At 36.5% G+C, this 24,492-nt stretch overlaps 14 protein-coding genes across 14 annotated transcripts; 6 read left to right on the top strand and 8 right to left on the bottom strand.

Moving 5' to 3' along the window:
* The first annotated feature begins 410 nt into the window (after positions 1–410).
* On the top strand, positions 411–1,867 carry SOCG_03129 (phosphomannomutase Pmm1). Its single transcript, XM_013161617.1, has 2 exons — positions 411–747; positions 937–1,867. The coding sequence occupies exons 1-2, from the start codon at positions 661–663 to the stop codon at positions 1,621–1,623; spliced, it is 774 nt and encodes a 257-aa protein (XP_013017071.1). The 5' UTR covers positions 411–660; the 3' UTR covers positions 1,624–1,867.
* On the bottom strand, positions 662–3,400 carry SOCG_03128 (protein kinase activator). Its single transcript, XM_013161616.1, has 5 exons — positions 3,327–3,400; positions 3,149–3,272; positions 2,724–3,082; positions 2,521–2,677; positions 662–2,472 (listed from the first exon to the last, which is right to left on the bottom strand). Exons 1-5 carry the CDS (start codon positions 3,360–3,362, stop codon positions 2,192–2,194), a joined length of 957 nt encoding a protein of 318 aa, XP_013017070.1. The 5' UTR covers positions 3,363–3,400; the 3' UTR covers positions 662–2,191.
* Positions 3,401–3,612: 212 nt separating this feature from the next.
* Positions 3,613–4,438, bottom strand: SOCG_03127 (translationally controlled tumor protein). The gene has a single exon (XM_013161615.1). It carries the CDS (start codon positions 4,414–4,416, stop codon positions 3,910–3,912), a length of 507 nt encoding a protein of 168 aa, XP_013017069.1. The 5' UTR covers positions 4,417–4,438; the 3' UTR covers positions 3,613–3,909.
* Positions 4,439–4,693: 255 nt separating this feature from the next.
* On the bottom strand, positions 4,694–5,646 carry SOCG_03126 (uncharacterized protein). The gene is made up of 2 exons (XM_013161614.1): positions 5,540–5,646; positions 4,694–5,488 (listed from the first exon to the last, which is right to left on the bottom strand). Exon 2 carries the CDS (start codon positions 5,371–5,373, stop codon positions 4,789–4,791), a length of 585 nt encoding a protein of 194 aa, XP_013017068.1. The 5' UTR covers positions 5,374–5,488; positions 5,540–5,646; the 3' UTR covers positions 4,694–4,788.
* Positions 5,647–7,581: 1,935 nt separating this feature from the next.
* Positions 7,582–10,781, top strand: SOCG_03125 (endocytosis regulator). The gene is made up of 2 exons (XM_013161613.1): positions 7,582–7,920; positions 8,022–10,781. Exon 2 carries the CDS (start codon positions 8,266–8,268, stop codon positions 9,358–9,360), a length of 1,095 nt encoding a protein of 364 aa, XP_013017067.1. The 5' UTR covers positions 7,582–7,920; positions 8,022–8,265; the 3' UTR covers positions 9,361–10,781.
* Positions 9,476–10,731, bottom strand: SOCG_03124 (DNA repair endonuclease). Its single transcript, XM_013161612.1, has 2 exons — positions 10,099–10,731; positions 9,476–10,050 (listed from the first exon to the last, which is right to left on the bottom strand). The coding sequence occupies exons 1-2, from the start codon at positions 10,499–10,501 to the stop codon at positions 9,656–9,658; spliced, it is 798 nt and encodes a 265-aa protein (XP_013017066.1). The 5' UTR covers positions 10,502–10,731; the 3' UTR covers positions 9,476–9,655.
* SOCG_03123 (phosphoserine aminotransferase) lies at positions 10,718–12,265 on the top strand. Its single transcript, XM_013161611.1, has one exon. The coding sequence runs from the start codon at positions 10,865–10,867 to the stop codon at positions 12,032–12,034; it is 1,170 nt and encodes a 389-aa protein (XP_013017065.1). The 5' UTR covers positions 10,718–10,864; the 3' UTR covers positions 12,035–12,265.
* A 51-nt stretch (positions 12,266–12,316) lies between these two features.
* On the top strand, positions 12,317–13,511 carry SOCG_03122 (cytidylyltransferase). The gene is made up of 4 exons (XM_013161610.1): positions 12,317–12,700; positions 12,746–12,874; positions 12,924–13,019; positions 13,066–13,511. Exons 1-4 carry the CDS (start codon positions 12,358–12,360, stop codon positions 13,428–13,430), a joined length of 933 nt encoding a protein of 310 aa, XP_013017064.1. The 5' UTR covers positions 12,317–12,357; the 3' UTR covers positions 13,431–13,511.
* SOCG_03121 (pig-S) lies at positions 13,512–16,717 on the top strand. The gene is made up of 2 exons (XM_013161609.1): positions 13,512–13,677; positions 13,725–16,717. Exons 1-2 carry the CDS (start codon positions 13,573–13,575, stop codon positions 15,147–15,149), a joined length of 1,530 nt encoding a protein of 509 aa, XP_013017063.1. The 5' UTR covers positions 13,512–13,572; the 3' UTR covers positions 15,150–16,717.
* On the bottom strand, positions 15,173–16,186 carry SOCG_03120 (NADPH-hemoprotein reductase). Its single transcript, XM_013161608.1, has 3 exons — positions 15,898–16,186; positions 15,559–15,736; positions 15,173–15,510 (listed from the first exon to the last, which is right to left on the bottom strand). The coding sequence occupies exons 1-3, from the start codon at positions 16,057–16,059 to the stop codon at positions 15,443–15,445; spliced, it is 408 nt and encodes a 135-aa protein (XP_013017062.1). The 5' UTR covers positions 16,060–16,186; the 3' UTR covers positions 15,173–15,442.
* SOCG_03119 (DNAJ domain-containing protein Caj1/Djp1 type) lies at positions 16,664–19,785 on the top strand. The gene has a single exon (XM_013161607.1). The coding sequence runs from the start codon at positions 17,057–17,059 to the stop codon at positions 18,236–18,238; it is 1,182 nt and encodes a 393-aa protein (XP_013017061.1). The 5' UTR covers positions 16,664–17,056; the 3' UTR covers positions 18,239–19,785.
* Positions 18,308–19,762, bottom strand: SOCG_03118 (Swr1 complex subunit Swc3). The gene is made up of 2 exons (XM_013161606.1): positions 19,471–19,762; positions 18,308–19,421 (listed from the first exon to the last, which is right to left on the bottom strand). Exons 1-2 carry the CDS (start codon positions 19,632–19,634, stop codon positions 18,392–18,394), a joined length of 1,194 nt encoding a protein of 397 aa, XP_013017060.1. The 5' UTR covers positions 19,635–19,762; the 3' UTR covers positions 18,308–18,391.
* Positions 19,786–20,017: 232 nt separating the features above from the next.
* Positions 20,018–21,967, bottom strand: SOCG_03117 (glucan 1,4-alpha-glucosidase; the record flags this gene model as incomplete). The annotated part of the gene is made up of 1 exon (XM_013161605.1): positions 20,018–21,967. The coding sequence occupies one exon, from the start codon at positions 21,965–21,967 to the stop codon at positions 20,018–20,020; it is 1,950 nt and encodes a 649-aa protein (XP_013017059.1).
* Positions 21,968–23,091: 1,124 nt separating this feature from the next.
* SOCG_03116 (uncharacterized protein) lies at positions 23,092–24,157 on the bottom strand (the record flags this gene model as incomplete). The annotated part of the gene is made up of 3 exons (XM_013161604.1): positions 23,092–23,708; positions 23,776–23,957; positions 24,024–24,157. 3 exons carry the CDS (start codon positions 24,155–24,157, stop codon positions 23,092–23,094), a joined length of 933 nt encoding a protein of 310 aa, XP_013017058.1.
* Between the last annotated feature and the right edge of the window lie 335 nt (positions 24,158–24,492).

The following is a 24,492-nucleotide window of genomic DNA, read 5'->3' as shown; positions in this document are numbered from 1 at the left end:
TTATAAAAGCATATTTAGTACTAAGTTACAAGGCAGAATACTACATTCGCTTAGAATAATACCATGTCGTTTTTCAAAAATATCCACAATGTGAGTTCGATATATTTTTTGAGATTCAACCTTGTAGATTTCCAGCAACTCAGTGGTTGCTTATACAGCACCCTTCATTTACTATCTCTAATACGAAACTGTTGTGCTTCTGTATATTGTATAGATTTTTAGGTGATATCACTAATTAGTTATTTGTAAAAGCATATATGTTGTATATGTTTATCTAAGTGTAGCATATAACAATATATGATTCAGTTTAATACACATCTTTGTAAAAAATTGATTAGCATAAATATTATTATTATTTTTGTATAGTAATAAGCAGATGAATACATGAATAAGAAAATTCTTTATAAACCACTAGTTGCATGTAGTAAGGTAAATGAGGAATATTTAATAGAGAAGTTTGGAATTCCATAATTGATTCGTTAATTAAATTTATAAACACTATTAGGTTGAAAAAGCTTCTTTTAATAAATATTTCTTTTTGTTTAAGGTAATTCCTACTTGGCTTATGGTTTGATATAACCTTTTATACACAGTCGCTGTGTTTACTGCGTCAACCTGAAACGCACTTTACCACAACAACATCTTTGAAGTAAGAAAAAAATGGTGCTTATTCCTATAGAACAACGTAAATTTCCTAAGACCTTAGTTTTATTTGATGTCGATGGTACTTTGACTCCTTCTCGTTTGGTATGTAAATGAATTTTTGCAAGCGGTTTTAGGAGTGACCTTTCCTATTATTACTCCTCTTCAAATTCGATTCCTATTATTTGAAATGCTTAGTTTTGTTTATTTTACTTTACAAAGCAATAGCAAATGAAACGACTTTCTTCGCTATGCTTCATTTTTGTAAATCATATGCTAACGTTATAAATTTAGAGCATCTCTCCTGAAATGCTCGATTGCTTGCAAAAGCTTCGTCAAATTGTTGCTGTTGGATTTGTTGGTGGTAGTGACTTGAACAAACAACAAGAACAACTTAGCGTGAGTGGAGAAAATGTTGTCAACTCTTTTGACTATTCGTTTGCTGAGAATGGATTGACTGCTTATCGCTATGGAGAACAGCTTGCTAGTCAATCATTTATCCAGTATATTGGTGAAGATAAGTATCAAAAGTTGGTGAACTTCTGTTTACACTATATTGCTGACTTGGATATTCCCGTTAAGCGTGGTACTTTTGTTGAATTCCGTAATGGTATGGTCAATATTTCCCCCATTGGCCGTAATGCTAGTAACAAAGAACGTCAAGAGTTTGAGCAATTTGATAAAATTCACAACATCCGTTTGAACATGGTAAATGCCTTGCGTGAAAAGTTTGGTGATTACGGCTTAACTTTCTCTATTGGTGGTCAAATTTCCTTTGATGTTTTCCCTACCGGTTGGGACAAGACTTACTGTCTTCAGCACGTTCAAAAGGAGGGTTTTGAAACTATCCATTTCTTCGGTGACAAGACATTTACTGGAGGCAATGACTATGAAATTTACGAAGATCCTCGTACTATTGGACATACTGTAACTTGCCCTGAGGACACTATGCAGCAATTGCGAGAATTATTCTGTATTTAATCATCTCTCCTTGAATATCTGCGATGCCCAATCGTTCTTTTGACATTAGATGAAATGGTGCTCAAGCCTCTAGTTGTCTACGCCAACTGGTCGCACAGCAAACCAACGTCGGTAAAGTACAATCTCAAGTAGAGCTTGAATAAAATAGAATATTTTAAAATATAGCATCCGTCATGCCATTACTTCATTCATTGTCGTAGAATATATGTTTCGAATTAGAACTACTAGCAATTTTATGACGTCTTCTGTTAGAATTCCATTCATAAACATTACTAGTCCTATCTAGAGAGGATCATTATGTTTCCACACTTATTTAAGCACAAAGTAATATATTCAGAAAGTTTGTTGCATTAGAAAGAGGTGCATTACAGCGTTAACATGACCTCGACTAAATATCAACAAATTTATTAAAGAATAAGCGGCGTGTAAAATTGTACCATCAAGTGTATTATATAGCATGAAGGATAGAAGAATAAATTTCTAAAAAATAAATGCATTATGCAATTACTTTTTTAAATGAAAGAGGAAAAATGTAAACAGTATTCGATTTAATTCGATGGTATGCGCATTAGAGTTGGTCATCCACAATATAATTCAGTATATCGGAAAGAGATAAAATGCCTTTAAGATGAAAGTCCTCACTAACGACAAAAAGTCGATGCACTCTGGAATGTTTTATAGCGTCAAAAATACCATCAAGATGGTCAGTATCGCGGCAAGTATGTACACCCGCGAAATTTGATGGTCTTCTTAAAAGCGCCTCACCCACTGTTAATTCTAAATTATTATAATCACCATCTTGAATTAAATGCATAACATCAACAGATTCATAAACGTTTATTAGGATCCCTAAAAGAAAGGTTTAGTAATTTGCTGGAATGAAATTGGTGACCATACCCTCATCATTAACTATCGGAACAGCAGAGATAGCTTTCTCTGCAAGAATCTGGATAACCGCGAAAACCTTCATATTCATCGTACTTGTAGCAAGGTTCGTCCATGTGCCAATTGGTAATTCATTAAGCGGCACCCGAAGCATAGATGTTTCTTTACACTAAATATAATTAGTATCAAATAAAGGAAAGAATTTCTTTAATTACATTCATGGATATGAATTTCAGAATTCTATACTGAGTTAGAACTGAAACAATCATTTCACTTCCTGTCTCGCCATCAACATCAATCAGTGGCACACGTCGAGCACGACTTTTAGACATTGCTAGACATGCTTCCATTAGACTATGCATGGGATGAACGTGAAGAGTTTCAGGAGGAATAGCACCTATCTTCCGTTCGACTTCGCGAAGTCCCAGGAGACGGAATTTATCAATTTCAGCCAATGTTTCTGGAACGGAACTACTTTGATAGTAGTATTTAATAACATTGACAAAATCTGCCATAGTTAACAGACCAGCAAATCTATTTGCTTCGCTATCCCATAACGGAGCGCTGACTATGTCTACAAAAGTTAGTCTCAGCGAATTGCATACTTAATACCAGATAGGTTTTTTTTTTGAATACTTACTGTTTAAAGCAAGGAGTGACAATGATGTTTTGACAAATAATGTAACGTCGAAAACAATTAGACGAAATGAAGTAGGTAAAACATCGTAACTTGTCCTTGAGCGAATGAAGGCCTGAATTTCTTTCTAAAGGACAATCAGATTAGTAAAGAAGCTAGTGAAATAATCTCTTTATCATACAAGAGCACCCTTTTGAGTCTCGTGAATGTCTGTCATGACCTTCAAAGGATGTGGTAGTTGGTAGCTGCTGTTGGAGAACTAAGTTCATCTGGAGATCGTTCGTAAGAAACATTCGTCTTTAACAAGAATGCTTGCTTTTAAATATTCAAACTTCAAATTAAATAAATTTGCAACACTGGGCAGCCGAGTTAAATGAAACTTCATATTGATAAAATGAACAATACAGCTCGCTCGCTCTTTAGTAGAACACTTAAAATTACTAAAAGTAATTAATTACAAGAAGTACGCTAGAAGGCGATTGAACCAACGACCACTCTACCTTTTAAAAATCATTGCTAATACGTTCTATTTGAAGTTATAATTACTAGCGGCTAAGTATTTATTACACAATATATTCCAAGGAATAAACGATAGTATATTAATGAGCCCATTTTTAAATTACTACTGCATCACGATTTTACCAAAAATTTTCATTTCCGTCGTGGTATGCATATTGTGGAAGTCGTATTATTTATGTCATGAATAACATATTTTCAGACTACTTATCATCTTGATATTTGACCAAAAAATTCAATTCCCTAGCTTAGAACTTTTCGGCATCAAGACCGTCCTTGAAGAAGGTCATGTAAGGGGTCATACCATCTTCACGGTAGTTCATCAAAACTACCATAGCATCGGGATCCATGCTTTCACCAATGAAGAAATCGTAGTCGTTGAAGTTGCCCAAGATCTTCTTGACATACTCAACAGCCTTCTTCTCAAAGATGGGAACACGTTCAGGGTTCTTCTCTTGGAGACGACCCTTGATAGTCTTCATGTAACCCTTGATGTAGGTCATGTAAGACTTCTTGTCGAAGCTAGTAGGGTTCAAACGGAAAGAGTAAACAAGGTTGTTAACAGTTTCGGTACCCTCTTCAGTAACATCACCACCATCCTCAGCAGAAGGGTTGGCGCCAATGTCAACATCACCACCTTGCTTGATGGTGACCATTTGGCAGTCGGCTTCATAGACGATGTCATCGACTTCCTTCAAGTCGTAAGCATCAGAAACGAGCTCATCCCCAGAAATAACGTCCTTGAACAAAAGCATGGTGGTGAATGTGGAAGACAAGTTAATGCATCCGGTTTTTCTCATGCCGACTTCCTGAATACCAGTCACACCAGGGTAAGGGTTTCTATGAATGGGTTAATTGGGTTATCATCGTAGTATGAAATATAGTGATACTCATTAAACACGGATGATATTAGCTATAGTTTATAAGGCGTATTTTATATTTGATGTAAAAGAAAAAGAATATATATGAGCTAAATGCAGTTTTCAACCCTTTATGGTAAAATGTAGGAATATCCCAAAAACCACTATATATGTCCATCCATAATATAAAGATTCAGCACGAGTTTAAGATTTTGGCTTGAATATGCTTTGAAGATATTTCTGTGAGAAAGAAAAAAAATTTTATATCTATTGCTGTTTTTTTTCATGCAAAGCACGAAGTAATTTTCGTACTTGAACTACGGTACTAAAAAGTCCCAAGGCACCTATTTGTTGTTTGCTAAGTCCAAGTCCACTGCCTGTAGACCAGTGAAGGCACAGGGGTAGGCTAACAACATTTGCGGCTAAGTCCCATTGATCTTGTTTATCATGAGTGTTGCGTACCTTCTTGAGTAATTGGTAAATAGTTAGTAGGGTATCGAGCAACCAGCAGCGACAAGAAATGAGCGACAGCTGATCTTCTTTGGATTTGGACATAGAAATAATTTGCTTGCTTCCCAAAAATGCAAGCCCCTCTGTGATATAATAGCACATATTAATGGCGTTGCTCAAGTGAGACTCTAACGAGCCCTCACGGTCAAAGTTTACGAGAAGCTTGTATAATCCAGGTATACGTAAAATACATCTGAATTCGTTTAACATAGACACAAGTTCACCGTTTGCCTTGCCAGCAAGGGGATTTAAACGAGCAACGTTTACTATTAACGCAGCAATTTTATCTATACCAGCAGGATGCTGCAGCATATAATTAACTGTATCAACACAAGAAGTCATTTCTATAAAGGGTCAAATGTGTTAAAGGACGGGGAAATACGAAAATATAAACACTCCGGTAAAAGATCCGATTGTTCGTGGAAAGATAGCCGACTCTTGCAAAGTTGTAATAATGCTAGAAAGGATTGTTAGTAAAACAGAATTGGAATAATAAACAACGGCTTACCTTTCGACTTTATGGTTTTCCGTTATACTATATAGGTGTTTGAGGACGAGCAGGGTTGTGATCGTTAACGTGTATAATTTACCTCTCTATAGAAAGAACATGGGATCATCCTTTTAAATATCTTAGTTGTAGCTTACAAGGGAATTTAGCACGTCTATGAAATGAAGATACCATTCTATTTTGTACTTTTCTAGTACATTTGATAGAGCAAGACGAGAAGGCCTTTTTTGCAGCGATGCGTCTTCTTTTCCTTTCTTATTTTTTTTTTAAAAAAAAAAAAGAAAAACAAACTTTAATAACTACTCTGAATGCATCCTATATAGTCTGATTATCCTATTTGCCAACTCTAATGCTAAATGCTATAGCTAATAACCGTTGTATATCTTTGGCTAACCATATTGTACGGAATATTTTGCCATGACAGTACCAACAACCCAACAGGATTCAGAAGTACTTGAAACTTTTGAGAGTATAGGAGAGAGATCCATGTTCCGTTATCAAGGGTCTTTTCTCAAGAACGAAAAGAACATCTGAGGGTTATAAGATACATCCGCAGACAATGCTGAGAACAGGGTAAAAGAGCCAGTGGATTACTGGTGTTAGCAGGCTCGCCAAGCTCTCAGGCTTTTCTGAAAGATATATCACTGGTCCAGTCATTAATTTAATCCTGTTTGGGATTTCGTGCATGGAGACAGTATGGACAGAGACAATCATAAGGAAAAAATTGGATCTATTTCCTTCCTATCATATTCAATAAACTTATAAAACAGACTCATGTGCACCTTAATACCACAAAAGCTAGTACTGCAGTTAGTAATCTGGGAAGACGTACTATAGTGCAAAGGATAAATAACAGTAATTCTTTGAAGGATCGATCTTTAGGGACTGTAGCCAGAAGCTCTAAAAATTGACGAGTAAATACCAGGGACGTTGGAAGACGACATCATATGCTAATTCTGATAAAAGACTACCCAAAGGAACAGAAGCTAATACGACGAATCTATGTTATACTTACATCTATGGAAGCATATCCCCCTGGATTTGCTAAAGAGTCAGATTTATCTTTCAATGGCTTTTAAAATAACAAACTCGAAAACTACAGCTTGAAGGTATGGAAGTTCTGATTCATCTTCGCTGAATGAAGAAGCCATTGCAATAATTTTGAACACGTTCTAATACAGTATACAGGACATATATTTACCTGCAGAAAGTCGTTTTAGATGTGGAATGACAGTTCATACCTATAGAGCCAACAATCTGGAATTTGAAGAAACTTTTCGTACTTTTAACAAATTTCTCGTGCGTCATGAAATAGTATTTTCGCTTCTCAAAATACACATACTAGATATATACAAAGGCGTCTTGAATGACCCCCAGACGCCGCCATACTTATCTTTCATTCATCGACTTTAACATTGAGTAGAAAAACATTCTTCAAATATATACCAAAGCTAGAGCGTCACTACCCAAAGAATCGTTGTCGCAAGTATATTTATAAGACTGTATTGTATACATTTATGAACGAGTATTGCTTGATATACTTATATATATAATTATATGAAAATAAACGGCAATATGTTATAATATGCAATTCGATATTTAATTAAAGAGTGATGCATTACAAAATGTAAACAGATGCTGAAGGATGCAACTTTTCGAATTGATATTTTGTTTCATGGTATAAAATAATTTGTATCAAGCAGTCTAGGCAATTTATTAAGTAAGCCGTACTTATTTCACAGATATATATACTATTTCACACCGGAAATTATTGAACCACAGTAAGCTAACAAGTCTGCTAGGATGATATTTATGTTTCCCTTAGATCTGCTACTCGTATTCCCTATATGCTACTAAAGTCTGCCACTGTTAAATACAATCTGCTCAGAAATTTTGCAAGAATTCTTAGACCCGACCTTTTATTCTCATAGCAAGTGAATAGTTTTGTTTAAGTGATTATCTTGGCTTTCATCACTATTATATAATTCTATAGAGGCCTCGAGAAATCGGAAATGGAGCGGCTGCGCCGTGGTGTACCCAAACTCGGCGGAGAAGCATTGATAGAGTCGGAATTTAAAGCCTTCTGAAGTATCCTTTAGCAAATACCCTTGCTGGGCTTTGTCCACATAGCAAGTAAAAATTTCCTTTGGTAATTGATTATTATCATACAAAAGAAGTAAAAAAAAGCTTCTTTAGAGGAAATTCTGGCCTTGCACTCGCGCGTTTTCAAGTCATCATCTCTCAGTTCAATAGGATTTCATACTTCAATCATTTCCCGCGGAAAGCAAACGGACTTTTCTTTCTAAAGTTATTGATTCATTTTATTTTGTTCTACTACTGTTTTTTTGTTTGTTCATTTTAATTTCCCCATTGACTAGAAGGTATGTGAAAATGGTTTACTTTTTTTTTTTTTTTTTTTTAATTGAGGGGTAAATTCATCGTTTATATACAGCTCTGATGACATTTATTAACTTCCTTCCAGAACTAATAATTTTTTTGGTCAAAGAAAAGAGAAAAAAGAAAACAAGAAAGAAAATCCCAATTTCATTCGCATTTGCATTCGCATAGAATTGGATATCTATTTATCAATCTCTTTTTGATATCATCTCAATCTCCTTAATTATTTGGTAATTAATATACTGTTTAATAAAGAAAAAAAAATTTGTTATTTGTTTGATTATTTCTGTGACGGACACGTGTTTCTTTGATCGACAATATTATTATTGATGCCTTCTTTTCTTCGTCGTTCTAATGTATCTTTAAGTTCAGCTGACCGGCCTCTTGAGTTAGACATCCAGATGGAATCGCCTCCGTTGATTATGTATGGAGCCCCCGAAGTTTCCTCTGGTGCTTTAGCAACGGGTCTCTTAAAGATGACAGTGTTTGACCAAAAGGTTCAACTAGATTCTGTCAACTTAAAGTTTATGCGCATAATATCCACAAAACATCCAGTTCGCGAAAGCTGTCCCAAGTGTCGTTCTACAGTCGATGTCTTTGAAAGCTGGGACTTTTCGTCAACTTCATCATCGTTTGCTCATGGTACACACACCTGGCCTTTTAGTTTTATAGTTCCAGGACATTTTCCTCAAACGACGGAATCTCCGTTTGTGAACATTCGATATCTACTTTTGGCTGTGGTAACCAGCGATACTTCAGCCAATACCAACGCAAAGCTTGAGCACTCGCTTGTTATAAGGCGGTCGATTATATTGAATACCGATAAGGTTGCTCAACGCCTTTTCCCTCCTACTTCGCTGGTTGCATTGTTGGAGATGCCACCGGTGATCCACGCATTGAGCTGTATCCCAGTTCAATTTCAGCTTACGGGATGTAGGCCCCAGAACACAGCATTTTCATGGCGTTTATCCAAAGTATCTTGGAGGATTGAAGAGCAAATTAAAGCTCGGATTAGCCCATGCGCGGACCATGAAGGAAGTCGGAAACCACATGAATATCGAGAAACGAGACTGTTGGGAAATGATGAACATAGAAATGGCTGGAAAGTTGATGGCGATCGTATATTATTTGATATTGCTGTTAGCACATCGCTACTGTCGAAACCGATATGTGATGTTACCTTAGAAGGTCAATACAGTATTTCTGTAGCTCACCAGTTGATTTTCGAAACAATTGTTGTGGAAGAAATAAATTCTCAGCCAGTGAATTCGAATGCTCGTATTCTGAGGATGAAAGTCAATCTGCCTCTTACCGAAAGAGGTGGTCTCGGTGTAAGCTGGGATGAAGAATGCCCTCCAATGTTTACCAGCGTTGGACCGGGTCCTCCCCCTTATGAGCGTGCTATACAATTACCTTCTGTATAGCTGGTTTGCCAATCTTTACCTGTATTTTATAAGTCAGATTCCATGTATTTTTTCTGTGTTTCAGTTTATGTTTCTTTGATGCTTTTTATTTCATTTTCTTCATGTTCTTTTATACCTTTATGATACCTAAAGAGAGGCATCTTTTAATTTTTGCTTACGTTTGTACGATTTATTAAATTTGGTTAGAGGGAGAATTATTTAATGCTAATATAGGTACCTTTTATATACTTTAATTCCAATTTTAATACTACAACATGAATGACTGTTCTATGCTAAGATTGTGTGCTCAAGTGTTTCATCCCCTTTTTTGTGCGTTTTTTCGCTCATGGATCACGAATTTTGCAAATATATCAGCTTGTCGAATGGGTTCTGGGATTTTGCTATCAACACCGCTGGTTCGGAAAACTAGCTGTATAGCGATATCCAAAGTCAACTGATTTCCTATGCTTACATATATAGGCCGTTTGGATTCTCTTCTCGTCCAGACGGCTGCACCTAAGATAGTAGATGGTTCCCTTAAGGAATGTAATAATAAAGGAGGTCTGCTTGGGTTCGTTAAGATGTGATTTGAAAGACGTTGTCTATGTTCATCTAAAGATTCATTCAGTCCAAAGCAATGGAAGTAATTTTTGGCTACTCCCATAGTAGGCAAGTTAATTAAAACACCTAGATGGCATGCCAAGCCGAATTCTGAATGACACGTTAGTATTCTAATCATTTACTTATTACCACACGTACGTATTGGATGTAAGGTACCATTTCCATCAACCATAATAAGGTCGATAGAATAGTTTTGGGGAATCCTTTCCAATAGTGGTAAATACCATTCAATCTCACGAAACGACAGAAATCCAGGAACATATTCTTCTTTTAGGCTATCAATCTCTAAATAATCTCTATATATGACCTGAGCATCCTGAAAATCGTAAAGGACAAGGGCCGAAACAGCCTTTGGGCTTGTCTTGTCGAAAGATATATCTAGTCCGGCTATGTACCTTATGGAGTCCACATCTTGGATTTTGGATTCGTATACGAGTCTCTGTTTTAGTAACAGTTGATCTTTTCGCCAACTTTCGACTTTTTCTCGTAGATGAGTGTTTATCTTCGCTTCTTTAATTCCGCTTGCTTCATCACTAAACATGAGAAAGAAAAAACTTGTTTACTGTTTAACTTTTTTTAAATGGATTGCATTCAAAGGGAACATTGGATCATAAATCGTCGTTCGTTATGCGAGTGCCTTCCGTACAAGAATTCTCGGATGGAATATTACTCGTTCCATGGATGAAGAATATCTTTCTGCAAGTCTTAATTGTCTTTACAGAATTTTACAAAAACAAAAATAACAAAAATAATAGAAGTATTTATTACGACATTATTTATCACGAGGTGGCATCAGCATCTTTCATCTCATATAAAAGTACTTCCACCATCACTACTACATCTTAGAAATTACTTTACACTAAAACAAATATTTTTGTTGTACTTTACTTTGGCTTTATACAACATGCCTACTAGACAAGATGTTATTAATTTTGCTGCCGGACCAGCTGGCATGGCTACGGATGTCGTAGAAGAATATGCCAAGGATTTTGTGAACTTTCAAAACCTTGGTATGGGTGTTGGAGAAATCTCCCATCGTAGTAAGGAAGGAACTGGTATTGTAAACCGTACCGAAGAGAGTCTTCGTAGAATGTACGGACTTCCCGATAACTTCCATATTCTTTTCATGCAAGGAGGTGGTACTGAACAGTTTGCTGCCGTCCTCTATAATGTATATGCCCATCATGCACTCTATAATCCCAATGCTAAGAAATTGGTGGCCAATTACATTGTTACTGGTTCATGGAGTAAGAAAGCATTGAATGAAGCTCAGCGCCTTGGATTTCCCTGTCACGTAGCTGCTGACACGAAAGAATTGACCGGAAAGTACGGCTGTCTGCCGAAAGATTCTGATCTTAACTACACTCCTGCCGGAGAAACCTCTCTTGTTTACTGGTGTGATAATGAAACTATTCACGGTGTAGAATTCAATGAACCTCCAGCAAATATCCCGAAGGGTGCTATTCGTGTCTGTGATTGTTCTTCGAACTTTATTTCTCGCAGAATCGACTTTTCCAAGCACGATATCCTATTCGCTGGAGCCCAAAAGAATGCTGGTCCTGCTGGTATCACAATGGTTTTTGTGAGGGATTCAATCCTTGAGCGTGCTTTGGTTCCAGATCTTCATAAGATGGGCATCCCTGTTTCTACTACTATGGCCGACTACAAACTTATGGCTGATAGCAACAGTCTTTACAACACTCTTCCAATCCCTACACTTCATGCAATCAACTTGGGACTTCAGTATATGGAGAAGAAGGGAGGATTACCCTTCTTGGAAGAGGCTTCTTTGAAAAAATCTCAAATGGTTTATCAAGTATTAGACAAATACCCCATTTATGAAAACTTTGTCGATTCTTATGCTCGCAGTCGTATGAATGTTACGTTCAGAATCAACAATCAAGATCTCGAAAACAAGTTTCTCGTAGGAGCTGAGGAATTGAACATGATGCAATTGAAGGGCCATCGCAGTATCGGCGGTGTTCGTGTTTCATTGTATAACGCCATTACCATTGAACAGACAGAACGTTTAGTCAAATACCTCGAGTCTTTTGGTGCTGAACATTCAAAGTGAGTTGCACTTTCATGAGATCATGTTACTGAGTGTTCAATGTTGTATGCTACGTCTACAATACAAAAAAAAAAGGTTTACAATGAAGATTTATTAAAGATAAGTCAATTTTCCCAATGTACCAACCTGAATCATTAGGCCAAAATAGTTCCATACCGTAAATATAAGTATCCAATGTTAAAAATATTCTTATGATAACTGAAACAAAAGGGAATTTAATTAGAGTAACTAGGATAAAAATACTTATTTAATTTGAAACTACTTAATGTAATGGATATCCCAGCACCCGTACTTATCATTTCTTCCTGAGCACAAACAGAAGCCTGATGGGTAAAAATACGTTGATTGCGCTTCGCGTACCCAACCTACAAACCATTTCAAAGTATTTGTCTTCTGTGACAAAGATAGTAGAACAATTAAGTGAGGACAGCAACAATAGACTATACATTTGGGTATCCAGTCCTGAATTAAACGAAGAAAGAAATGAGCGCGTTTTTTTGAGTCTCACGAAAGCTCTGAGTGAATTATACCTATGTTCAATTACTACAAAAAATCCCACTATTTTTAATGTTGTCCCTACTGTTGTTTTGTTTGAAGACTGGTCTGGATATTCTATTAGTGAACTTTCTAATCTGTGTGAAACCACTTATTGCACAAAGAATTATGGCGGTAAAGATTGAAGATTAATTTTTGATTATATCTAACTTGCTGTAGACTCCATTTCAAGTTCTAGTACTGAAGTGATCCATATCGAAGCTGACGAGCTAAAACATGTTGAGCTCGAAAATAGTTTCGAAGAAAGCGAGAACCAGGATAAGAAAATTGAAAACCGTATTTCAGCTGGTACGTTTTTTTTTACGTTAGCAGTAAATACTAATGAATGTTATGTTAGTCGGTGGAACATTCGACCATTTACATGTCGGTCATAAAGTTTTACTTACATTAGCCGCATGGATTGGGATAGAAAAGGTTTATGTTGGAGTTTCTGGTAAGTTCGTTACTATTAGATTGTGCACAAAAGCTTACTCTTGTAGGGAATGAGTTACTGTTGAACAAAGTAGAGAGGGCATACTTAGAAAATATAGAAGTCAGAAAGAACTCCGTCTATGACTTCCTTCACTCGATAAAGAAAAATATACAATCAAACATTGTTATTATTAAGGATCCATTTGGCCCAACGATTACTCATGGAGAGATTGACAGTTTACTCGTCTCCCAAGAAACTATTAAAGGAGCGGATTCTATACAAACGGAACGAAGAAAAAGAGGATTGCCTGAACTGGATATTTATTGCATTGACCTTCTCCATTTCGCACACGCTACAATGCCAGAAAATTGTGATCCAGTTAAACTTAGTTCAACAGCCATTAGAAAAGAGCTAGCTAAGAAAAACTTTTAAGAATTATAAAATATTTTAATTCCCTACGTTTTCGTAAAATATCTAATTTAGTTTTACTTTATTGAAATTTGAGTACACCCCTTCACATAGCACTCACTTATTACTTACACCAGCGTATATTGTTTCACCACAAATATGATTCATGGGTTCTCATACACATAAGAAAGTTTCACAAAATAAAAAAGAAAAAAAGAATTGCAGTGATGACGACTCTAAAATTAGAAAATATATTCTGTTTACCTATTACGTTCGTTTTTTACAACTTACTCAGTTAGCCAGTTCTAACCTATTTAGTTAATTTTTCTATTGGGAATTCCAATATGGTGGAAAACTACTACGTACTATCGAGCATCTATGCCTTTTTATGAAATGGAAAATGCGAGATATAAGTTGGAATCCCATCTACGATTTACTCCAACGTTCAGAATTGAGAATGACCCAGACGGAAAATTAACGGATCTTTCTGACAAGCTGATAAATGAAGAGCCTCAATTTCCATTTTATGAACTTCAGTTTACAGAGTCCAAAGAGGCTGCTGACTATTCAATTTGTATATCAAAGTCTTCTGAAAGTTCTTCGTATTGGAAAGGAAGGAATTTGTACTTAGAGTACAAAGAAGATATTTCGGAAAAAGAGATAGCCATAATGCTAGTAAATCGTCTGTATGAGGTTTTCAGTCCGGAAATTATGGACATATCTGGGAAGTATTCCCAACTAACATCAAAAAACGTCCCCTCCAAAGTGTACAATAAGCGGTCAATACAGTTTTCACCGCAATACCGTATTCTGTTGAGTTTAATCTTGGGTGAAGGATCCCATGATCTTTATGGTTGGGAAATTGAGAATGCCGTTGCTAAATACTTACATCCTTTAATCCAGCAGCTTTCTCAAATTATGAACTTAACCGTAGAGTCTCAAGTACAATACTTCGTAGACGACCCACCGGTCACTTCAAAAGAAGGAGAATATCGAACGGCATTTTCCGACTTCCCCAAAGTTGTTAACAATCTTGAAAAATACCTCACAATCAACTCGAATGTAAGAGAACCTACTCTGCATTTTGTGTTGTATGTCCCTTCCCAAGAGATACAACCACTGAAATTGGAAGATCAGAATGGTGAAGAGGTTGCGACGAATTCAATGCTATTACCTCAATGGGGCTCAATTATTATAACAAATACAAATAATTCGTCTTCGAACCTCCTACAAGATTTTGACATGAGATCCCAATTTCGTACGATATCAAAAGATCTCCTTTTACTATTAGGGGTAGATGATTTTTCATCATTCAGTCTAAACCCGGTAGTAATGGAACGAATGTTAAGGCAAAGGATAGCGGAAAGCCTAGTTGCAACGACCGACACATTACTCAACCTTTCAAAGCTCATCAAGTCAATTGAAAACATGGCTGTTCCTAAAGAAATACAATTATACGTAAAAGAGGCTTTGAAATCACTGGATCTAGCATACGATACCCTTTCTGAGAGGAAATTAAGTAAGACTCTTTCGTATAGCACGAATTCCTTTGAGAAGGCACAAAAAGCCCTATTTCACTCGAGTATGGTGACCACCGTGTATTTCCCTGATGAATCAAAGTATGGGATTTACGCACCTCTCTTTGCACCTATTATGATTCCTTTGTTATTGTCGTTCATCAGAATGGTTTCTAATGCACTAAGATCAATGCCGGTTTTTCAAAGAAAAAACAAGTCAGCATAAAAAAATATATAAATGATATCATATATTTAGACATAATTCATTCGGTATTCTGAATCATATTTAAAGCTAGAGGTGATTATGACAAACAGAAAATCGGTAAAAATCTAAGGAAGAATGCATAAAGAACAATAAAAAAAAAAAAAAAAACACACACACACACACACACACACAAATCTAAGGGAAAAAAAATAAAGAATGAAAAAAAAAAAAAAAAATTCCGAGACTGAAGAGGTACTAAAGCAACGATCCATTCACATGCAGAGTAGAATAACTACTGAAGAAGGGAACATCATTCAAGTCAAATAACCTATAAAGCAATTTCTAAGTATTGCTTCCTCGTTTACCCAAGCATGATTCATCACTGAAAATGACCGTTAGCTTTTATACCTAAGAAGTTTGTTATTCTTACTAAATACTTGAGTGGCATCTATGCCAGAATTATTTATAATCTTTTTAACACCAGCAGGATGATAATTTAGGTAAGGTGTTACATTGTAAACTTTTCCTTTAATTGACATCCAGCAATCCTCCTCGGTACAGTGCTTTTTAAGCTCATCTTTAGACACTTTCATCGGTCTATTCACCCCCTACGTAAAATGTTAGATCGCTTAAGGTAAATCGAGTTACAATTTTGAATATCCATAATGATGCAAACTGAAGTGTATGCAACAATTCAATCCCCAAACACTGTGATATAAAACACCGCCAACACCTAATGGATTATTAAAGACACATTTTTGTTACATACAGATAAATTTTCTCCACTTGATATTTTCCTGGCCCAATCTAGTTGAGAATATCCTGGCGCAACAGAGTATTTTCCTCTTTTTGGAAGTGACTTTTTGAATTCACCGTCGACTTTTCCAGTACTGCCTTCTCCGATACCAAAGTTCTTGAAAAGCGCGACCATTTATTCTGGTGTTAACGAATCTAGACTAAGTAAATTCACAAAACAAAGAATACTTTATTGATAGAATATAGTAGAGGGAGAAGTCAAATTTCACTGCCATTGGTAATGAAATATAAGTTTTATGGTTGACTATGTCGCTTAAGCGAACTGCTTAAGTATCGCTAAATATAAGCTAGAAAATTAACCAAGTGACGTTAAAAGTGTTTGTAAACAAAAGCACTACGACTAGGAATAAAGATGTATTGAAGAAAGAAAGAATATTAGTTAACTTTTAAGCTTTATGGCTTTCTAGTTGCTTGTTTTTACGATGGTTCTTTGGAAACGAGCTAGTGCAACATGTAGAACAATATCAATATCCGACAACAATCATGTTCAGGACAAATTAAGCCTTGTGACTAATAATTGAGACCATGAGCATGTTTTAAGTATTGCTAAATTAGTATATAACTCGATGCACCGGTCACTTCATTATAGGTAATCAGATCTTGGCTTATAAACAAACTGTTAACAGCTAAGGATACCTATATCTCCATTTGATTTATTTTTGTCTTAATGTCTTTTATAAGTTTGTAAAATAAGTCGGATATAAGGTCCATGAATCCAAGTTGTACAGTCAGCATTCTCCATATTAAGGACGACTCTCTCCCTTTACCCATATACACAACACACTGTAAAGTCTGAACTTCAATTATATCTCCTGCGTCTTTACCAAGTTCAGTTTTTATTCATTAAAGAAATAACCGGTTTCTTTCGTTTCTTTGCTTAAAAACATTGTAGAATTAGTTCTCGTTGAAAAAGCTGCTTTTCCAACGCGCACAGCAAACAATCGAAGAAAAAAGTTACCACTAAAAAATTAAAGGTGTTTTTCGTGTCAAGATTTTAAGCTAAATCAATCCTAAGTCCGGAAACGTGTTAAACTTACTACTACTGACTATAAGATCAGATTGATTTGTCCCGACAATTTATAAGCTCGCAGGGTCGCTGTCGCTGTAAAGGAATGGCTGTTGATACAGAATACTATGACATTTTGGGAGTTTCTCCAGATGTTTCAAGCCTAGATATCAAGAAGGCTTACAGGAAACTGGCCGTCAAATATCATCCTGACAAGAACCCAGAGGACCCTCAGGGTGCTAGTGAGAGATTTCAGAAAATCAGTGAGGCATATCAAGTATTGGGGGATGAACAGCTTCGATCTCGATATGACCTGCACGGAAAAGAAAAGGCGGTTCCAGAACAAGGGTTCACTGATGCCTATGACTTCTTTGCCAATCTTTTTGGAGGTGCTCCTTTTCGTGAATGGGTGGGAGAGCTTTCTTTTGTCAGAGAAATGTTTCGAGAGGAAGAAGCCATGCAAGATGAGATGACTCAAATGAACAAACAGCAACTTCTTCTCGAATCAGGAGAAGCGACCCCTACCATAAAGCAACAATTTAATGAGAGAAGAAAGAATGCTCAAATTCGCGAACGAGAGGCTTCTATACAGCGGGAGCAACAGATGATTGAGGATCGGAAAAAACGGATATCTGAAGTCACTAAAAATCTTCAAAATCGTGTAGATGGTTGGATTGAAAAGAGTTCTACTGAAGAAGGATTGCAAGGGGTTCGTGAGCAATATAGAAAAGAGGTAGAAACACTACGAATTGAGTCATTTGGTGTTGAAATCCTACAAGCCATGGGCGATGTTTATACCCAAAAAGCACGAAATACGATCAAGTCGAGTAAATTTGGAATTGGCGGTTTTTGGAGCAGAATGAAAGAAAAAGGAAAGATCGCTAGAGATACATGGGATACACTATCTGCAGCAATGGATGCCAAGTTTAGTATTGATCAAATGCAAAAACTTGAAAGTAAAGCGGATGAAGCTACTACTCCCGAAGAACGTGCAAAATTAGAAATGGATATAACAGGGAAAGTTTTACGCGCTAGTTGGTGTGGGGCTCGATACGACATTCAAGGTGTGTTACGGGATGCTTGTAACAGTCTTTTGCGAAAGACTGTACCTGTTGAGCTTAGAATGAAGCGTGCATATGCTCTTCTCGAAATTGGCACCATTTTTAGTCAGGTAGAAGCTGACCCCGACGATCCTCATAGAGTATTTGAGAACCTTATCTTAGAAGATAAGAAGAAGAAAAAGAAAAAGAATAAGGAGAACGCTGCCAAAGAAACTCCCAAAACCTAGAAACCGGCCACTGTCCTTTATTTCCTTATAGCCTTGTTTTCCCCGTCAGTTATTTCATGTTTCAGTTATTTCATGTTTACTACATACTGAGTTTAGAATATAGATAACTCTAATTTCGCCATTAAATGGTATTTTCAATATATATGCTAAGACTTAATTACGCTCAGAATACTGTACATAATATCTAGGTTCTGGAACTGATAGTCGACGATGCTTTTCCATCAATAAGCGTTCCGAATGACTTCCACTCACCAGAGATTCAATCGCTACTCGTAGCGTAGAGTTGAAATTTTTAATTTGAATTTCGGTTTTAATGTCCGTGACAGAACGTTCTTGAGTAGGCTTATATACATGAAAGAGCAGCTTCAATGCGTCCAATTGTTTCGTATCAGTATTAAAAATATGCGACAGTACAGAACCACGCGGTAATATCCATTGCTGTTCAGGTGCTTCTTTGAGTTGGAAAACAATATCAAAGTGCTGACGGACGGTCTTCCTGTCTTTAAGAAGACTTTTTACGAACTCATCTTTGTCATGTTGATTTAAGGTTAGTGTTATACGTTTACGAGGAGGCTTTTTGGCACGTCGCGGAGATGGAAAAGTGCTAGGTCCTATCAGCTCGTTATGAAGAAGGATGCACTGTTCAGGTGTTCCCAATCCCTTTGCTATTTTTTTTAGAATATTCATTATGGTAGGATCTTCGTGAGATCGGTTTCGCAATCGCTGCAGAGACTCATCAGTGACTAAAGGTTCAACAGGTTCTCCAGGAGTACTCTCATAATCTTCTGGTTTCTTTGGGGATGAGGGTCTATATTGAGGGGTTGGCAATAGATTGTATTCATACTCTCTTTCCTTTGTATTGACATCCTTTGCGTCCGTGTCCATCATTGAAGCTTGTCGTTTAAGATTCGGTCTATAGTCTAAACCATTATACTGAGGATTCACATATGATATATTAGGTGCATTAAAGGGTTCTTTATCAGAATTGGAATAATGTACAAATGTAAAACTGGTATCTTCAAATCTCAGAGGACCGACGCATAATGTGGCAGATCCCAAATACCGCTGATGAGGATAAAGAATTCCACCGGAAAGGTAATGGTTTTCCTGAGGTGAAAATCTTTCAAAAAGATTGCCATTTAAGATCGACTCTCGGCTTTTTTTAAGGGCGCTGAAGAGAATCCTGATGTTTGATTAGTTTTGACAAATGCAGCGTTATGCAAGAAGCTTACCTAGGATGATAACCCTTTTCCAATGAACTATTAAAAGCATCACTAGCTCTTGGAAGTAGTAGAAAATCTGAGCTAACAATTGCTTCAAGCTTTAAAGATTCCGATTCTTCGCGTTCTCTCACTAGTTCGTCATTCCCTGAATAAATACTTTCATCCATACTCATTTTGTTTCATTTAATTTTTTCTTATTATAACCGATTTCCCACTAAAATAGATTTATCTCACCTGGTTCAATTCAACTACCTTTCAAGTAATGAATAGTGAAAAGGAGCGGAGTACTTAAATATCCAACAACACTACAGTAGTAAATACAAGAGTCGATGAGAGAAGGAAGGCATATGTCATGCGAAAATAATCAGCTCATTGACCGTAATAGGAAATGCTTTCGCGCAAAATTTGTTTCATATAGTACGTCTATTGAATTATAGCAAAGGAAGGTACTAGTGAAAACTGTGTTTACCCATTACAAATAGTGACAAATAAGCAAATGACGATAAGTATTCTATATATTTAGAAAAACGCAAAAACAGTTTTATTATAAATCATTTTACCCTGATTCATTGTATACAGAAAGAGCTTTATCCAGTATATGAGCTGCTGCAATTGCAGCTATTGAACTGAAGGCCTGGGGACTATTACCCAAGGACTCACTAGATAGGGAACATTGTTCTGAATAAATAGAAAGATGACTTGAATAACGAGCCAAGTCCTCAAACATGCTTACGGCGGTGGATATAAGCTTCGGATATCCTCGACAACCTGCCATTGCTAGTGCTTCTACTAGCCAAAAACAGACCATTGTAAAAGCACCTTCATCACCTCCTACACCGTCTTCGTATGCAAAGTTATTATATCGAAATATCAAACCATTACTCATTAAACCACTTTTCTCCAACGGCTTCATGATGTTATCCATAGTGCTTAGGAAGCGAGGGTCCGTCGGTGAAATAAATGACACCATGGGCATAACAAGAACCCCAGCATCTAGAATATTAATAGTCTCAAAAGACTGAGCGAAAAATCCACCTTCTGAATTGTAACCCAAGGTCATGATTGTTTCATAAATTTCATCTCTGGTATCCATCCATTTTGTTCTTTTTGGACATGGAAGAGACCTAGAAAAAGCAATGCGGAGCGCTCTATCCAAGGCTACCCAAAGCATAATTTTTGAATATAGGAAGTTTTTCTCTTGTCCGCGAACTTCCCATATGCTTTTGTCAGGTCGTTTCCAGTTGTCACATACGTATTCGCATATATCTCGAACTTCTAACCATAAATCGTAAGCAATTGGTTGGCATTTTTTATCATAAATATATATAGCATCCATTAGTTCACCATATATATCAAGTTGAACGTGACTAACAGCACCATTTCCTATACGAACAGGTCGAGAGTCATGATATCCACGCAAATGGGTAAGTTCTTTCTCCTCAAGACCATCGGTATTTCCTCGAATAGAATAAACAACATTGATACCCCCGTCCGGGTTTTTTTCTTTCAATAAGTGATATATAAAAGACATATATTCAACGGCTTCAGTTCGAAATCCGAGTTGTGCCAATGCATAAATTGTAAAAGCAGAATCGCGAATCCAAGTAAATCGGTAATCCCAATTTCTTACACCTCCTAAGTCTTCTGGTAACGAAAATGTTGGACTTGCAACAACTGCACCTGTGGGTTCGTAAATCAATAGCTTCAAGGTAAGGGCATTCCTTTGAACAAATTCCCGATAACGACCAGTATAGGTACACTGTTGAATCCATGCTCTCCAATATCTTTTAGTGGAATCTTCAAGTTTGTCGACTAACTCTGTCGTTATATAATCCACGCTAGGACCATATTGGTCTTGGCGAAACACAAATGTTATCTCCTGACCCTCTTCTAACTCTAGATAACATGTAATACCACCTCCTTCAATGAGTCTTTCAGATGGTCGAGTAACCTCAATAGGAATTGCGATATCATCCTCTGTCGGAATAGCATCCAAAATAAAATGGGGAGCACCAGAAGCAGGATAGAATTCAGCGTGAAGGTAATTGTGATTATCCGCAATCTTGGTTTCATGGTTTTCTGTTGCATAATTGAATGCTGGAAAACACTCGAGTTTAATGCGAGTAGTACCCCTGATACAGCAAACTCTTCTTATAAGCCAAGGATATAACGGTTCGTAATCTTCCCACTGTCGATGAAAGAAGTCAAGCAATCGAACAACGCCACGTTCAGAATAAAACTTCGTATGCAGCACGTTCGTGGAAGGTTCATACATCTGCTTGCAACTTGATTCTTCCACAGGAGTAATTGAAAAGTGACCAGCTCTGCTATCCAATATACGAGCGAAGACTGAAGGGGAATCAAAGTGTGGCCAACACATCATTTCCACAGATCCGTCTACAGAAATCATGGCCGAGGTATGCATATTACCCACGAAGCCATGATTATCAATTTCTCTCGGAGAATACTTGTCGGCAGCATACGATAACCTGGAATGAGGAGGCATTGATGACAAACAACTATGATTGAACAAATTTTAACCAACAGAGAAAATGTGATTCAAGTTCAAATAGAAAATAGCAAACACAGACACAAAAATAAGAAAAAAGTCGTGATAATATAAAAGGATTTCCGTCGAAATGACAAAGAATGGAACGTATAAACTCACATTTATCGATCCAAAACAAAGCTTGTTAATCCTTCACTCTTAACAGAAAGCCAAAAGTGCGATAATTAAAGCAAAAAGCAGATTGCTACTGCAAGCAAGTTCAATTTATTCGCTCTATACGATAATTGCTTGTTAATGGAATTCCAAATCTTGCTTTGAGTATATGAATGTCTTTTTTTAAGTGACAATTGTATCCCATGAGCTTGGGAATAATTCACACAAACGATAAATTTCCAATTCAACAATGGTAAAAAAAAATGGAAAATTGGAAAAACAACCGCGTACACGATTAAATAAAAGAAATGCTCTTTAGTGCAACAAGCGTTATTCGTAAGGCAACGTCCATATGACATATAATTTGTAAGTGAATTTCACGAAAGTAGTTTTGCTAATAATGATGAGTTCATAATCTTGTAATCATTTTCTTAAGTAAAGAATTATACGAAGAGATTTTTGTCTTTTTAAATCGAAAAGCGGTTACATTCCCCAAAAAAGGTTTGAAGAATTCAGTCATTTGAGAAAAATAGACGAGGAAATAAAAGTTCCTAAAATTTAAAATAAAGCAAATATCCTATAAACAGTTAGAACAAGGCTTTTTTAACCATTTGAACATTGTTGTCAACACATTTAGCGTCCTGTTCATAAAAAGCTAGCAAAGATATATGAGCAGAGTAATCTTCATCATTGAGAAATCTGGATCTGCTAAGATCATATACTGCTGTTTGAAACCGTAAAAGAGGAAGTTTATATTGTTCATACTATCACAACTAGTATCATACAATTGCTGATCCAATACCAAATACAAGCAAAGCGTAATTTCCATATATCAAAAACATGGGAAGAAAAACAAAATCATACTGTAAGTATTCAAAGACACATACATAAAACGAAGAAATCATAAAAATGGATCATAGAATTCATGAAACATTAAATCAAACACTCAGTAATGTAGGAAGAAAGATTTATGCAACGGCAGCAGCATAACTCACGCTACTATCGGACACACTAATAGCATGATTGCTTTGGGAATAAGCAATAAACTCAAACTGGTTGGCAACTTGAGCTAGTTCCATTGACTTCAAAATCAATTGAATAGGATAACGTCCACATATTGTATTGTGAGTCAATCGAATATACTCGGAAAAATCATGACTTGATTTCATTGAAATAATATCCATACCCATATGGTCAATCGTGGAAATAGACTCATATATTTTTGGATTTTCGATTGATCCTTTTCTTCGAAAGCCAATAATCGCATCCTCCAATTCATTTTTTTCGTTTAAGTACATGGTATAGCCGAATCTACGTCCCCAGTGGCAGAAGTCAGAAGAAACAATAAAAGCATTATTTTCATCCACAATGTAATTGCAAAGGATATTTGCTGCTGTTTGAATAGCTTCTGAGCTCAGAGCACCAATCATGATGGGAACAATTTTTACTTTATCGAGACAACCTTGTTTCCTCAAATGGTAAGCTAATAATGGAAATTGCATTTCGATGCTATGTTCCTGTTCATCGGCTTCTAGACTCATTTCATTGAAACAATTGTCGTTTTGTTCCATGATGTCCTGACATACTTTTAACGGTTAGCAACTTGATTCGTTTCAGTTAATCCTTTGTCATAGGAAGTCTCTTCTGCATACCTTCTTGATCAACTGTAAGGTTTCCAAAGGGTGTTTCGCACGCCTCGGCTTGCGTTACCAGACACTTTCGAGTAAAGACGTGGTGTGAAGGTCCCAAAACGAAAACTCGTTCCTTGTTTGAGAAATCAATCCTCTGGAATGCTTGATTCGCTATCTTGCCACTATACATGTAACCCGCATGTCTAAAGTATACTGTAAGTCAACTGTACCTTTATGAACCGGTATGGATTCTTTGGAAATTCACATACGGTGAAATAATAAATCGCTTTCCATCAATTACGGAATCAGATGTCTCTGACAAGCCTACAAATTGCTTCTCAAGTAAAGTGGGATTCTCGATATACCAAGATCCAGCGTGAGTTGCATTACGCATTTTATCCATCGTGCCTCTGGTCTGAATTCCAAAAATTTTTACAAAATCTTTAAATAGGTCTAATTACAAGAATTTCTCTCAAGTATGCGAATGTCTGAAGAAGAGAAGAATAAGGTGAGAGTTGTTTTGAGGTAAATGAGTCTTTACGTTATATGAGTGACGAGTACCGTTAGCTCAAAACTTGAAATGTTTTCATCGAACATCGTTCTTTCAGCTTTGTTTAAAAAAATAATAATAATAGTAATAATAGCAAAATAGAATAGTAGTCAATCTATTATAAATAATCATATTCCACCATTGTATTGAGGGTTTGTAGCATGTAAGTTGGATGTTTATGAAGAAAC

Source organism: Schizosaccharomyces octosporus (genome assembly GCF_000150505.1).
Source record: "Schizosaccharomyces octosporus yFS286 unplaced genomic scaffold supercont6.1, whole genome shotgun sequence".
Lineage (NCBI taxonomy): Eukaryota > Fungi > Ascomycota > Schizosaccharomycetes > Schizosaccharomycetales > Schizosaccharomycetaceae > Schizosaccharomyces > Schizosaccharomyces octosporus.
This window is presented reverse-complemented; position numbering and strand designations above follow the sequence as displayed.

Coding starts and splice junctions, on each gene's coding strand:
- SOCG_03129 (XM_013161617.1), top strand. CDS start 661: ATGGTGCTTATTCCTATAGAACAACGTAAATTTCCTAAGACCTTAGTT. Junction 748..936: donor CTTTGACTCCTTCTCGTTTG/GTATGTAAATGA, acceptor TTATAAATTTAG/AGCATCTCTCCTGAAATGCT.
- SOCG_03128 (XM_013161616.1), bottom strand. CDS start 3,362: ATGACAGACATTCACGAGACTCAAAAGGGTGCTCTT. Junction 2,678..2,723: donor TGAAATTCATATCCATGAAT/GTAATTAAAGAA, acceptor AATTATATTTAG/TGTAAAGAAACATCTATGCT. Junction 2,473..2,520: donor TCCGATAGTTAATGATGAGG/GTATGGTCACCA, acceptor CCTTTCTTTTAG/GGATCCTAATAAACGTTTAT.
- SOCG_03127 (XM_013161615.1), bottom strand. CDS start 4,416: ATGCTTTTGTTCAAGGACGTTATTTCTGGGGATGAGCTCGTTTCTGAT.
- SOCG_03126 (XM_013161614.1), bottom strand. CDS start 5,373: ATGACTTCTTGTGTTGATACAGTTAATTATATGCTGCAGCATCCTGCT.
- SOCG_03125 (XM_013161613.1), top strand. CDS start 8,266: ATGCCTTCTTTTCTTCGTCGTTCTAATGTATCTTTAAGTTCAGCTGAC.
- SOCG_03124 (XM_013161612.1), bottom strand. CDS start 10,501: ATGTTTAGTGATGAAGCAAGCGGAATTAAAGAAGCGAAGATAAACACT. Junction 10,051..10,098: donor TGGTACCTTACATCCAATAC/GTACGTGTGGTA, acceptor CGTGTCATTCAG/AATTCGGCTTGGCATGCCAT.
- SOCG_03123 (XM_013161611.1), top strand. CDS start 10,865: ATGCCTACTAGACAAGATGTTATTAATTTTGCTGCCGGACCAGCTGGC.
- SOCG_03122 (XM_013161610.1), top strand. CDS start 12,358: ATGGGTAAAAATACGTTGATTGCGCTTCGCGTACCCAACCTACAAACC. Junction 12,701..12,745: donor TTGCACAAAGAATTATGGCG/GTAAAGATTGAA, acceptor AACTTGCTGTAG/ACTCCATTTCAAGTTCTAGT. Junction 12,875..12,923: donor TGAAAACCGTATTTCAGCTG/GTACGTTTTTTT, acceptor ATGTTATGTTAG/TCGGTGGAACATTCGACCAT.
- SOCG_03121 (XM_013161609.1), top strand. CDS start 13,573: ATGGGTTCTCATACACATAAGAAAGTTTCACAAAATAAAAAAGAAAAA. Junction 13,678..13,724: donor ATATTCTGTTTACCTATTAC/GTTCGTTTTTTA, acceptor TAACCTATTTAG/TTAATTTTTCTATTGGGAAT.
- SOCG_03120 (XM_013161608.1), bottom strand. CDS start 16,059: ATGGTCGCGCTTTTCAAGAACTTTGGTATCGGAGAAGGCAGTACTGGA. Junction 15,737..15,897: donor CAAGTGGAGAAAATTTATCT/GTATGTAACAAA, acceptor CATTTTACGTAG/GGGGTGAATAGACCGATGAA. Junction 15,511..15,558: donor AGATGCCACTCAAGTATTTA/GTAAGAATAACA, acceptor GGTCATTTTCAG/TGATGAATCATGCTTGGGTA.
- SOCG_03119 (XM_013161607.1), top strand. CDS start 17,057: ATGGCTGTTGATACAGAATACTATGACATTTTGGGAGTTTCTCCAGAT.
- SOCG_03118 (XM_013161606.1), bottom strand. CDS start 19,634: ATGAGTATGGATGAAAGTATTTATTCAGGGAATGACGAACTAGTGAGA. Junction 19,422..19,470: donor GAAAAGGGTTATCATCCTAG/GTAAGCTTCTTG, acceptor ATCAAACATCAG/GATTCTCTTCAGCGCCCTTA.